Consider the following 12,042-nt stretch of genomic DNA (forward strand, 5'->3'; position numbering starts at 1 on the left):
GATTTTGGTATGAAAGAGGATCAGTTTAGATGTTTAATACTTTCATGAGAAGATTATCGTATTTTGAGTTCATGTTAAATGAAACCGCTTGATAATATTGATTCATTAACTTGCTAGTTTAGCTTGGAACCACCCGAGTCTTTGATCCTGTCTAAAGCTTCTGCCTTTTTCATATATTGTTGGGGTCGGTTTCACCCCATCGGTTTAAGGCATCTCAAGAACATCGGGGAGAGCCGATTTGGCAAAGGGGAAACAGTGATTCATCAGATATGGGCCGAAGCCCCGCATAAGAGGAATATGCCGAGCTGTGAGAAGGAAGTAAATGGGCCGAGCCGTGTGAAAGAGAAGATGGGCCGAGCCGAAGGATGCCAGCCCACTGAAAACCTAGGCAAAAGCATTATGACGGTGGCCGCACGACAAGATAAGGAAAGTTTCCGAAAATCTCTCCCGAGATTCTCGGCTAGGCGATTTGGAGAATTAGTATAAATAGGCGATTTATACGATTCATTATGTAACTTTTGACAACTCGACAGCAATAAGACAAAAACACTTTTCAGCAAAAACCTTCTTTTGATCTTACTATTCTTGGGATAAATCCTAGATATTTCGGATCCCTGAAGTTTTCGTTAACATATTTTTGGTTGTGCGAGTTTTGGCTCACACAATTTGGCGCCGTCTGAGGGGACATCGAAATTTTCTTACTCTAAATCCACAAGACTTTAAGATCTGAAGAACATGGCGAGCAACACCCCCGACGATAACAACAACAACAACGGCGCGGAGAAGAACGCTCCACCATCAGGCACGACAACGGCGACAACTGAAACCCAAGAGGAGATGCATAACATGATGGCTACGTTGATGAAGAAGATCGACGAGCAGGACAAAAGGAACGAGGCGATTACGGAAAGGCTCGACGCGATGACAGCCGAGCGACGACACCCGTCTTGGAGAGCCAGAATCTCTGATCTGATGGATGGAGTCCGGAGACGTTTCGATTTCTCAACGCCTGCAGAAACCTCGGGTAGCGGCGCAAGAAACCCCTTGGCTCCACCAATGTTTCGTCCCCTCGGTGAACAGACTCCCGCAACAACCCAAATCAATATGACCGAGCCGCCTCCACTCCGTCAGAACTCAAGGCGACGAGCCGACGAAGAGGAGAATGACGCGATCGATGTGGACGCCCAACAAAAAGACGGAACCACAAATTCACAACAAAACGGCTCGGCTCGGCGAATAAGCCAAGAAAAGCTCGCCTCGGCACTAAACGGCATTCGGACTGATGAAGTGACTGACCCGGCTCGCGGCGACAATCCGACTGAAGAAGAGGAAAACCTCCAATGGGTCGAGCAGGCAGAGCGCGAAGACAAGCCGAGGAGAGAAGAGCGGGGGCAACTTCGCCAATCGAAGGGAATGACTCGCGCACAAACCCTCGAAATCGAAGAGCTGCGAGCCTCAATGGCTCGGACAGTGACCAAGATACGCGCCATGAAATCTCAAGTGCATAACGCGACAAGTGCCGATGCCGGATATTGCCTGCTCTTCGTAGAGCATCTCAAGGGAGCCGCGCTCGAATGGTTTTCAAGACAGGAGCGCAATTCAATCGGCAGTTTCCAACAGCTCTCCGCTCCGTTCCTCAAGCAGTACTCGATGTTCATGGATCGAGGAACCTCCGATGCCGACCTATGGACACTATCCCAAAGACCGAACGAACCGCTTTGGGACTACATGGCGAGGTTCAAGGCGGTCGTGTCTAAAGTAGAAGGAATAAGCGACAAGGCTGCACTCGAGGCTCTGAAGCGGTCTCTATGGTACAAATCTGAATTCCGACGGGAAATGGCCCTCAGGACGCCACAAACGATTCAAGATGCCCCACATCGATCATCAGACTTCGTCGTAAACGAGGAAGAGATGGAAAATCTGGACGAGTAGTATGAAGCGACGAAAGCAGCAATCTGGAGCTCAATCTTGACTCGCCCCCCGAAGAAAGGTAACCCATCAAACAACACAACAACACAGAGCTCGGAGGAACCAAGAAGCGGAGGCGCCCACAACTATCAAGTAGGCGCTGGACGCGGAAGAGGAGAGCCGCGCAGCAACACTTGGGTAAGGAGACCCACTAATTACGACAAAAAGGCGTTCTGTGAGTATCATCAAACCTACAGGCATTCGACGGTGCAATGCCCCGAACCCTAGGGGCCAAACTCACGGCTAAAATGGTAGCGGGAGAGCTCCAAAGTGCGGTGAATCTTAAAGACCTCGTCCCTACTGAGCCAAAAGCGGGAACCGAGCCGAACGATGCGACAGAACCTGCAAATCCTCCACGACAAGGCGATAACACCAAGCACGACAGGAGATGTGAACCTGAAGGGCGACCCTGATATGTTCATAATTTGTATCATTTAGGTTGTATATTTTATTTCAAATCATATCTTATTTCATGCATTTTAGGTCTTTTAGGGTTTGTTTTAGGAATTAGGAGTTGCATTAGGTCCCAATGAGTCTTTGCATGTTTGGAGTGTTTATCAGGTGTATTTGGAGCTATTTGAAGTTATAAAGCTGGATCTAGGAAGAGAAATGGCGATCAGGACTTGAAAGATAGTGAAACGGGTTTTTGGAGGTTCTCGGCAATTCTCACATACCACAGGCAACTTTTCTCGGCGATTTCCGTGTACTGCGAGTGAGCCTCTCGGCTAAAACGCGTACCGCTGCTAAGATTTCTCGACCAAAATTTCCGGGTACAGATACATCTCAGAAATCGCGCTACCAGAAGGTCTTACCGGCCGATTCAGTTGTCAAGTGCTTCATCAAAGTTGTAGAATATGGTTCCAGAGCAGGTGGAATCATAGGATTTGGAGACATGAGCAGAGAGTTAAGCTTGTCGGAAGGCACGCCTGTCTCGCTGCCATTTTAGACCGACCCGATGAGTTCCAAAGATTGCGAAGGACGATGCATTTCCAGACCGATTCAGTCTACAGGGCCTTCATCAAGATTTGAGATAATTGAGTCCTTTTTCCAGAACGTTTGAGATCATTCCATTTGGAGTTGTGAGGCGTGAGTTCCGGAAGAATAGAGACACACATATCATTCGAGCATCAAGAGCATGAAAATTATGCTAAGTGTAAGGTTGGCACGGTGGAATACCACGGTCCACATCCGACCGTGGCACTTGATGCAATCCTTCGGGATTTGATACAGTCTCCACACCACGGCTTTGGACATGGCCGTGGCAACCTCCGACGCGTTTTAAAAGTTGAAGGGTCCAAGGTCACGATGAACTACCACGGTCGACACTTGGCCGCGGCAAGATTACGTGTGCATTCAGGATTTGCCACGAGGTAACGCCACGGTCTACACTTGACCGTGGCAAGACAACCCTTAGGATCATGCAGACCTTCGGGATTTGACACGCTCAGTAGACACGGCCATTCATCTGGCCGAGGCAATCACCGAATGTTCAACTCCTTCGCCACGCCCAGGAAACACGGTCCAAGCCAGACCGTCCCATCTCCAACCAGTTCTTCATCCGAACCCAAAAAACTTGGACGCGGCCATGCATCACGACCAGAGAGAACCCGTGGCACCAACATTCATCAAAGAACAGAAGATTCAGCCTTGACACGGTCACATCCCACGGTTTGACCAGGACCTGCTTGACCGTGGCAAACCTCATCTTTACCCATCAAAGCCGGGTCAGTACCCGGTTTGTTCCGGGCTGACCTGGTTCGTCCAAGACCAATATAAATACATTTTAGACCTAATTTGTTGAAAACTTTTATCTTATCCTTAGTCTCCTTTCCTTTTTAGGTGAAAAACCATTGGTTAAGACCTTTGTTTTAAGTTTAATATTGATTGAAGAGTGTTTTCCATCTTGTCTTATCATTTCTCATCATCAAATCACACTTCTAATCATGATTAACAACACATCTTGCAAAGGATTTAGTGTGTTGATGATGATTAGTGAGTAATCCCCATATTAAGGTCGTAGATATGTAGATTAGGGTGTTTAGGTGGTAGATTAGTGAGCTTAGGGGTTAGATCATTCATATTCCATTCTCTACAACCTGTTCTTAATGCTAGATCCATACACATCATATGTGGTCTAGATTCTGGGCATTTCATGCACCAAAAGTGTTTGATGAAATACCTGAACCAAGGTTGTTAGAGGTTTAAGTGTTATTCATCATGGGAATGATTGTCTATATGCTTGAATGACAGATTAAACTGGTTCTCAATGCTTGGTGATTCATGTTTCACTAATGACGATTAGGTTAGAAACTGTTTTAGCATAGAAGTTGATACCTTCATAAGAGGATTAACTTAATTAATGATGTTTAAGTTGAATGGTTTGCTTGATCACATGATTCATTAGCTCACTATTTTAACACTAAAGGCACCTTAATCCACTATCTTGTCTAAGACCTTTCTCATCATCATACATACATTCTCATCTCATTTAGCTCATTTACCTGCTTGTTTAAGTTGATCATTAGCTTTAATCCTTGTTTTCCCATTCTTAGTTGTCATTAATCATCAAAACTTCACTCATTTGGCTTGAATTAAGAACTGATCCTGCATCTTAGTGGCTACACATGATGGATTGATACCCTTTGTACTGCAAAGTTACAAAAGGGATTGATAACCCCTCATTTAGAGCCTTGAAAACTCTAAGTTATCAATTGGCGCCGTTGCCAAAGTGTGATAGCATTAAGATTGTGTCAATTCTTGAGATCAAGCATTTTCTTTTGTGTTTTCTAATTTCTTTCAAGTTCTGTTTGTGAGTTTCAGGTGCATGAACACCAGGTCCAGATCAAGAAGTTGTGGTCCACCTTTCCCCTTAAACGACAACATTAATCTTTTGGTACCAAGGAGGAGAAGGGACAGGCGTGGAAGACAGATTGATCAGGCTGATATGGAAGATCAAAGAGAGCATGTGGTTGACATGGAACAACCGGCTCTGGATGCAACATGCTCAGGGTAATGGAGCTGGTAATGCAGCTGGTAATGGAGTTGGTCAAGGGTTACATCAGGGTAATGTTCATCAGGAACAGGTGCATCAACAGCAAGCTTATGTCCACCAAGGACAAGCTCCAGCTCATCAGTAGAGGCATCAGGCCAATGTCCACCAAAGACAACAGGTGCACCAACATCAGCCCTTCCAACACCAGCAAAGGAGATATGAGCAGCCACAGGTCTATGTTAGAGAGAATAATAGGGCAAATGCTCATCAGTATGGAGCTGGAAATCAAGCACCACCTGTGAAAAACAACAACTTTGAAGTGTAGGCATCCTTGTTGAATATGGTTCAGAACTCAAAGTTCCATGGATTGGCAATGGAAGATCCCTTGGAACACTTGGATCAATTTGATAAAGTGTGTGACCTGACAAAGATAAATGGAGTTTCTGAGGACAGTTTCAAGCTCAGATTATTGATATATTCATAATTTGTCATATTTGGAGAGGGGGGCTTATCTTATCCTTAGTCTCACTAAGCAATGCACTCTCTTGATGCTCTAATAAGCTATTATTGACGCTCTAAACCCACAAGACCAGGTCTATCCCAATTCTCAAGCTCCAAAGAACTTTGTTCCCAAGAACAACTTTCAAGGGTCATTTCAACCCAAGAATCAGTTTGCTCAGAATCAGGGTTTTGGTCAGCAACAACAACCATTTCAGGGAACTGGTTTCATTTCACAGCAACAGCAAAAGGCACCACCAGGGTTTGGTCCACCACAGTTCCAGCAGCAAGCGCCGGTTCAACACCAGTTTCAGCCACCACCGGTTCAGCAGCAGCCACAGATGGGATCGGATATGGTTGGGATTCTGCAACAACTGCTTCAGGGTCAACATATATTTGCAAGCCAAAATGCAGCCATGCAGCAGGAAATCAAGGAATTGAAGCAAAACCAGGCCTCTAGCTCAAGGAACCAAGGCCACCTACCTGGAAAACCTGAACCCAACTCCAAGGAATATGCTAAAGCCATTACACTGAGGAGTGGAAAGGAGCTACCTGGTATTGAGAACAACAATGTGATCATTGAGGACAATGATCAAACTGAGGGGGAGTCAGCTTTAGAAGATGATCAAGTTGCTGAGAAATCAAAGAAAGAAAAGGGTAAAGAGGTAGAAAAGGAACCTGAACCAGAAAAGATATATGTGCCACCACCTCCATACCAACCCAAGCTCCCATTTCCAGGGAGGTTTAAGAAGCAGCTTGTAGACAAGGCAAGAGCTGTATTTGAGAAGGCACTCAATGAGACACCACTCACTATGCCTCTCATTGATGCATTCCTAATGATGCCAAAGATGGGTAAGTTTTTGAAGGATGCCATTCTGAACAAGACTAAAGAGCTTCAAGGCATGGTGGTACTAAGTCATGAATGCAGTGCTATCATTCAGAAGAAGTCCATACCAAGAAAGTTGACTGATCCAGGGAGTTTCACACTCCCTTGTGCCATTGGACCTCTACTATTCTCTGGATGTCTTTGTGATCAGGGAGCATCAGTCAGTTTGATGCCATTCTCCATAGCAAAGAAGCTTGGCTTTAGAGTCTTCAAACCTGAAAGGATCTCTCTTATCCTTGTAGACAGATCAGTTAGATTACCTGTTGGGATGTTGGAAGATCTGCCTGTCAAGATTGGTGGTTTTGAGGTTCCAACTGATTTTGTTGTGCTGGAAATGGATGAGGAACCAGTTGATCCTCTTATCTCAGGCAGGCCATTCCTGTCCACAGCAGGACCATGTAGCAGGGGCCTTCAGAGATATGTGCGGGGTGGTCTCCATCACTCCCAAGTCGCATGATCAAGTCGGTGTAGATTGCGAGTCTTCATGCGGTTCAGTTCCATGCTTGGCCAACTCGCATGCTCAAGTCGCACGGTTGTGGACTTAGCATTTTTCTTGCTCGGGAACTTTAAACCTTTCCCAGTGATACCTTACTCGCACATCTCAACACGCAGCTCAACTTCCAGGCATTACTCTCAAGGCGTTGCGAGTTAACCAAGTCGCAAGACCATCTCGCAGGCTTCAGTCTCCTTGGACCACTTCACATTCGTGGGAGAGTAGCTTCCAAGATACTGTTCCAAATGGTGCGATTCCAACTTTAGTGGATAGAACACTCAGACATCTTCAACTTTTGTGAAGGGCTCGAGCTCAGGTGACGTCGGCAAAGGCTCCGTTCCGCCGGCTCTTTGACGCGCGTTTTCTTTGGTCTTTTATCAGCTCCGAGACATGCACTGCTTCCGATCGCCGTAACTTTCAGCTCACAATTCCAAATGGGACGATCTCAAGTGTTATGGAAACTAGACTAATTCCTATTGATTCTTGATGAAGACACCGGAGGTTAAATCGCATTGCAAGTCTTTCGTCCCACGCGATCAAAGTGAGGGTTTTGTCTGCACCAAACCATCTGTCCGAGTTGCTGTACACAGGTGAGGGTTCCTCCATGATCCCAGCTCCAAGTTGCTCCCAAAAGTCTCCAAATGACCTGAGAACACTCCAAAAATCCAGGTCACTCTAGAACCAAAGCCAAACTCTAATAAAACTAGATAAATGTATGCATGGGACTCAATATTTGGACAAAAATGCAATCCTAAACATGACAAATTATGAATATAGCAACTCCCCCACACTTGTCCTTTGCTTGTCCTCAAGCAAAAAGAGCAAATGAGAGAAAGATGTTGGATGCATTGGGAGTTCATATTCCTTAATGAGAGAGTGTATCACTAAAAGAATTCAAGGCTCACTGTCCTAGTTGCTAATTCTAAGATGCATTGCAAACAAGATTACTCACAAAACTTTAGCCATACTTATCAATAAATGAATCAAGCTCAAGCTTAAGTTTTCACAAACAGCCATTGTTCCAACCTTTTGACATTCATTAAAGCTCATGTGAATCATGCTTATGCAAATCATGTGAACTCACTTGTCTTGGGACAGGGTCATGAGACAAAGATGATCTCATTTAATGTTTATGGCTTCCATGCAGCTCAAGGGATCACTCAAGAAGGAATAAACTTTAACAGAATGTTAAGGGTAAAAGGCACTGGTGCATACAAGAGCAGAATCCCATCTACCCAATGCCCCAAATTGGTCTTTCACCTTAACTCTACTCCCATGAAGATTACATCCTAGCTACTCGTTTCTCAAGACATTCATTGCCTTATCAACCCTCTCCTCATTTCACTCTTATTCTTTTTCTCACCAGGGGGTTCATCTTTTCAACTTGAAACTCAGGCTTTAGGGTCTGAACCTTCAACTTAGCTCTTTCTCATATAACACTTTCTAGCCTCTTTTCTTTTCTTTTCAAACACTTGAGCCTTTTTGGCTTCTTTTCTTTTCTTTTTACTTAGAGGCTAGACTTTTCTTTTCAACACACAAGAGTTTTTCTTTCTTTACACAGCAGACCCCAAACCGCTTTCTTTTCTTTTCCAACCCCTGGTTTTCATCTCAAATTTCCTCTTTTCCACTCAGTGTTTCTCAAGAACTCTTCCTAGCCTACTCTAGACTTGTGTGAGCCAAAACTCGCACAACCAGAAATTTGTTTAAGGAAAACTAAGGGATCGGAAACCTCTAGGGTTTATCGTCAAGAACAGTAAGATCGAAAGAAAGTTTTTCTTGCTGTAAAAGTGTTTAGCTCTTATTGCTTAGGGTTGCAAAAGTTACAGAATGAATTGTATACATCATCGATTTATACTAATTCTCCCAACCGCCTAGCCGAGAATCTCGAGAGAGATTTTCGGAATATTTCCTTATCGCTTCGTGCGGCTCACCGCCTTTGTATTTTGCCTAGGGTTTTTATGGCCTTCGTCTCTCAAGGCTTTAGTTCAGCCCATCTGAACTTTTCCACGGCTCGGCCCATCTAACCTCTCCACGGCTCCGCCCATCTAACTTCGCCACGGCTTGGCCCACTTGCCACTTTAGTCGAGACATGATTCGGTCCACCTCACCGAGGCGCGGCTCGGCCCAGGTATGTTAGAGAGGAGCTCGGCCCATTTATTATGATACGGCTCGGCCCACCTCTCTTTCTTCACGGCTCTCCCCACTGGTCTTTCTTCACGGCTCTCCCACTTGGTGATCGCGGCTCTCCCGCTTGTCTTGGTGAGAACGGCTCTCCCTCTTGTCTTGGTAAGAACGGCTCTCCCATTTGGTGGCCACGGCTCTCCCACTTTCCATACTTAGTCATTTTGAGATGGTTTTATCTGCGTGGGGTGAAAACCGACCCCAACAGTTAACCTCCCAGCTCGTCAGTTTCGGAGGCGAGAGTGACGAGGTCCATTACTCCTGACCGTAGGATAAACCATCGAGTCAAGCTGTTATGACGTAAGCCCAGATGAGGTGTTTTGGGAGTGAAGACGCCGAGGCGTTTCCAAGGAATGCCGAGGGTTCCGAGGTGTTTCGAAAGGGTACCGAAGATGCCGAGGCAAGTTAAGGACGAGGCGATTTCGTTTAGTAATGATGAGCCATGACGAGGCGATTTGATGGTGGTTATGCCGAGCCGAATAAACGGCGAGGCATTTCGAGATAAAGTTTGTGCCGAGCCGTTCTGTTAACGACGAGACGTTTCGAGAGAGAGTTGATGCCGAGCCGTTTCGTTAACGACGAGGCATTTCAAGAGAGAGTTAATGGCGAGCCGTTTCGTTAACGACGAGGCGTTTCAAGAGAGAGATAATGCCAAGCCGTTTCGTTAACGAAGAGGCGTTTCAAGAGAGAGATAATGCCGAGCCGTTTCGTTAACGACGAGGCGTTTCAAGAGAGAGATAATGCCAAGCCATTTCGATAACGACGAGGCATTTCAAGAGTAATGCCGAGCTGTTTTGCTAACGACGAGGCGTTTCAAGAGAGAGATAATGCCGAGCCGTTTTGTTAACGACGAGGCGTTTCAAGAGAGAGTTAATGCCGAGCCGTTTCGTTAACGACGAGGCGTTTCAAGAGAGAGTTAATGCCGAGCCGTTTCGTTAACGACGAGGCGTTTACTTTGGTAAGATACCGGCTGAAAACTTGGGTGCCCCGACTGTTGGTCTTCCGAGAGAAAATTCCTGATCTATTGGCGCGTATGACCGATGCAGTTCGGTCTAGCCATTTCACTGCGGATCCCACTCGCTGTTTGGACGGTTCCCGAGGTTTAAGCGGAATTCACGCGCTTCGTTTTTCCTATAACTGGGTGAGCTCCTTCATTCTTCCTCATTATCTTCAGACTCACTCGTTTTTACTAAAGGTAGCTCTCCCTTCTCTCTTCTTTCTCTCTCTAGTTTATTTATTTTCTGGCTAGGGTTTCCGAGGTCTCCACCGTTCCAGATCTTTTTCCGGCAGAGGCTCGCCGAGTCGTGCTGTAACTCTTGTACAAGTCGTAAATTATGTCGAGCCACTCCGACGATTCGTTGGATTCACTCTTTCACTACGAGCCGAGCTGTGTAGACGCCGAGGCGAGAGGTACAACAGAATCCTCCGAGGCATCCGTTTCGCCGAGCCCTTCCAATCGTTCATCTGACGAGGTGTCAAATCACGGAAATCCGTCAGATGTCGACTCTACAGATGACGAGCTGTCGGTTTCGACGAGCCGTCCCCAGTATCCTATTCCTGATGAAGGTATCAACCGCGCCGCAGTCAAACCCGAGGAGGAGGCATTTCCCTTTGACCTATTCGAGGCGAAGCGTGAGTTGGAACGTCTCATGGCATCCCGAGGCGCTTCCACATCTGGGCGAGGGCCAAGAGTTAAGAGACAAAAACCTGACCCGCCTGGCTCTACGCTTTGCTCCCTTGAGTCGCTCGAGGCGTTGAGGCATCGCTTCGGGATATCCGAGGCGGTGGAGTTCGTCGTTCCAGAGAAGAGCAACCGAGCCGACAAGCCTCCAGAGAATCATTTCACTCTGTACAAGGCGTTCTTTGAGCTTTACTTCCTCTGGTTCCCGATCCCCGGAGTGATCCTTGAATATCTCTTGAAACATGGGATCTCGATTGGGAAAATCATGCCGAGGGGATTACAGCATATGATTGGCATCTTAGTTCGAAGCTTCGAGTGCAGAGTTGATGTCGAGCTGAATCACCTGCTGAACTTGCTGGAAATCAGGAAAGCTCCGAAGGGAAATAAATTCTATATTTCCAACAAGGCGAAACGACGGATCATCGGCGGTTTTCCCAGCAAGGATCAGTTTTGGACTGAACGTTTCTTCTATGTCTTGGTGAACGAGGCGTCGGTCGGCGAGAATTACGTTCAAAGAACCAAGACCGCTTGGGGACCACTTGGTAGCCGACCCGAAGCTTTGCCTCGGCTCGGAACTCTTTTTGGTACCCTCTTCCTTTTCTCAAAATTTTTCTTTTTTGCTTTGTTTTGCAGTTTGGTGCTTTCTTCCCCCGATTCCCGACGACCTCTTTACTGTTCGAGACTTTCTTTCGGCGCGGAAGGTTAATTGGAGAAAGAACTTTACCCTCGAAAGAGTAGAAAAAGCGCGAGCCATCCTTGCCAGAGTCCCCGTCAGCTCTTCATCCTCAAGTTCTTCAAGAGATACCCAGGAGAAGATGGTGATAATCGCCCTCAGAGAAAGGAAGAGGCGCGAGGAAGAGGAAGCCGCTAGACGAGCTGCCGAGGCGGCTCACGCGCAAACCGAGGCGGTTCCAGCGCAAGCCGAGGTGGTTTCAGCGCAAGCCGAGCCCGTCCTTCAACCCAACCCTCCGAGCCGGGAAGGAGATGTAATGGTCCAAGCCGCAGAAGGCGACACTTCCGAGGCAGCTGAGAAAGATGTAGCGCCCGAGGTGGAACCGGGCGAAATTATCCCCGAGGTGTCCAGGGACGGCTCGGCGGCGCGGAATAAGACTCCTTCGCAATCCGCCATCCTGGCCCTCCCAAGTCAACGAGGCCACCGACTTCGGTTGTTCACAAGCATGACTCTAGCCGAAAACGTTCGGCTACTGACAAGGGGAAGGGCGTCGCCGTTCAGAAGGACGAGCCGTCCAAGAAGAGGCAGAAACCGACGCCCGGGGACCCCACCGCGCGTAAGTTGGTTGTTGACGACCCCGACGCTTCTGCCGTCATGTTCTCGCGTGTAA

General features: G+C 47.0%; 1 protein-coding gene across 1 annotated transcript; it reads left to right on the forward strand.

The window, feature by feature from the left end:
- The first annotated feature begins 10,352 nt into the window (after positions 1 to 10,352).
- Positions 10,353 to 12,042, forward strand: LOC112085496 (uncharacterized protein At3g60930, chloroplastic-like). The gene is made up of 2 exons (XM_024154716.1): positions 10,353 to 11,283; positions 11,333 to 12,042. Exons 1-2 carry the CDS (start codon positions 10,353 to 10,355, stop codon positions 12,040 to 12,042), a joined length of 1,641 nt encoding a protein of 546 aa, XP_024010484.1.

Source organism: Eutrema salsugineum, unplaced genomic scaffold, assembly GCF_000478725.1.
Source record: "Eutrema salsugineum unplaced genomic scaffold, Eutsalg1_0 scaffold_3, whole genome shotgun sequence".
NCBI lineage: Eukaryota > Viridiplantae > Streptophyta > Magnoliopsida > Brassicales > Brassicaceae > Eutrema > Eutrema salsugineum.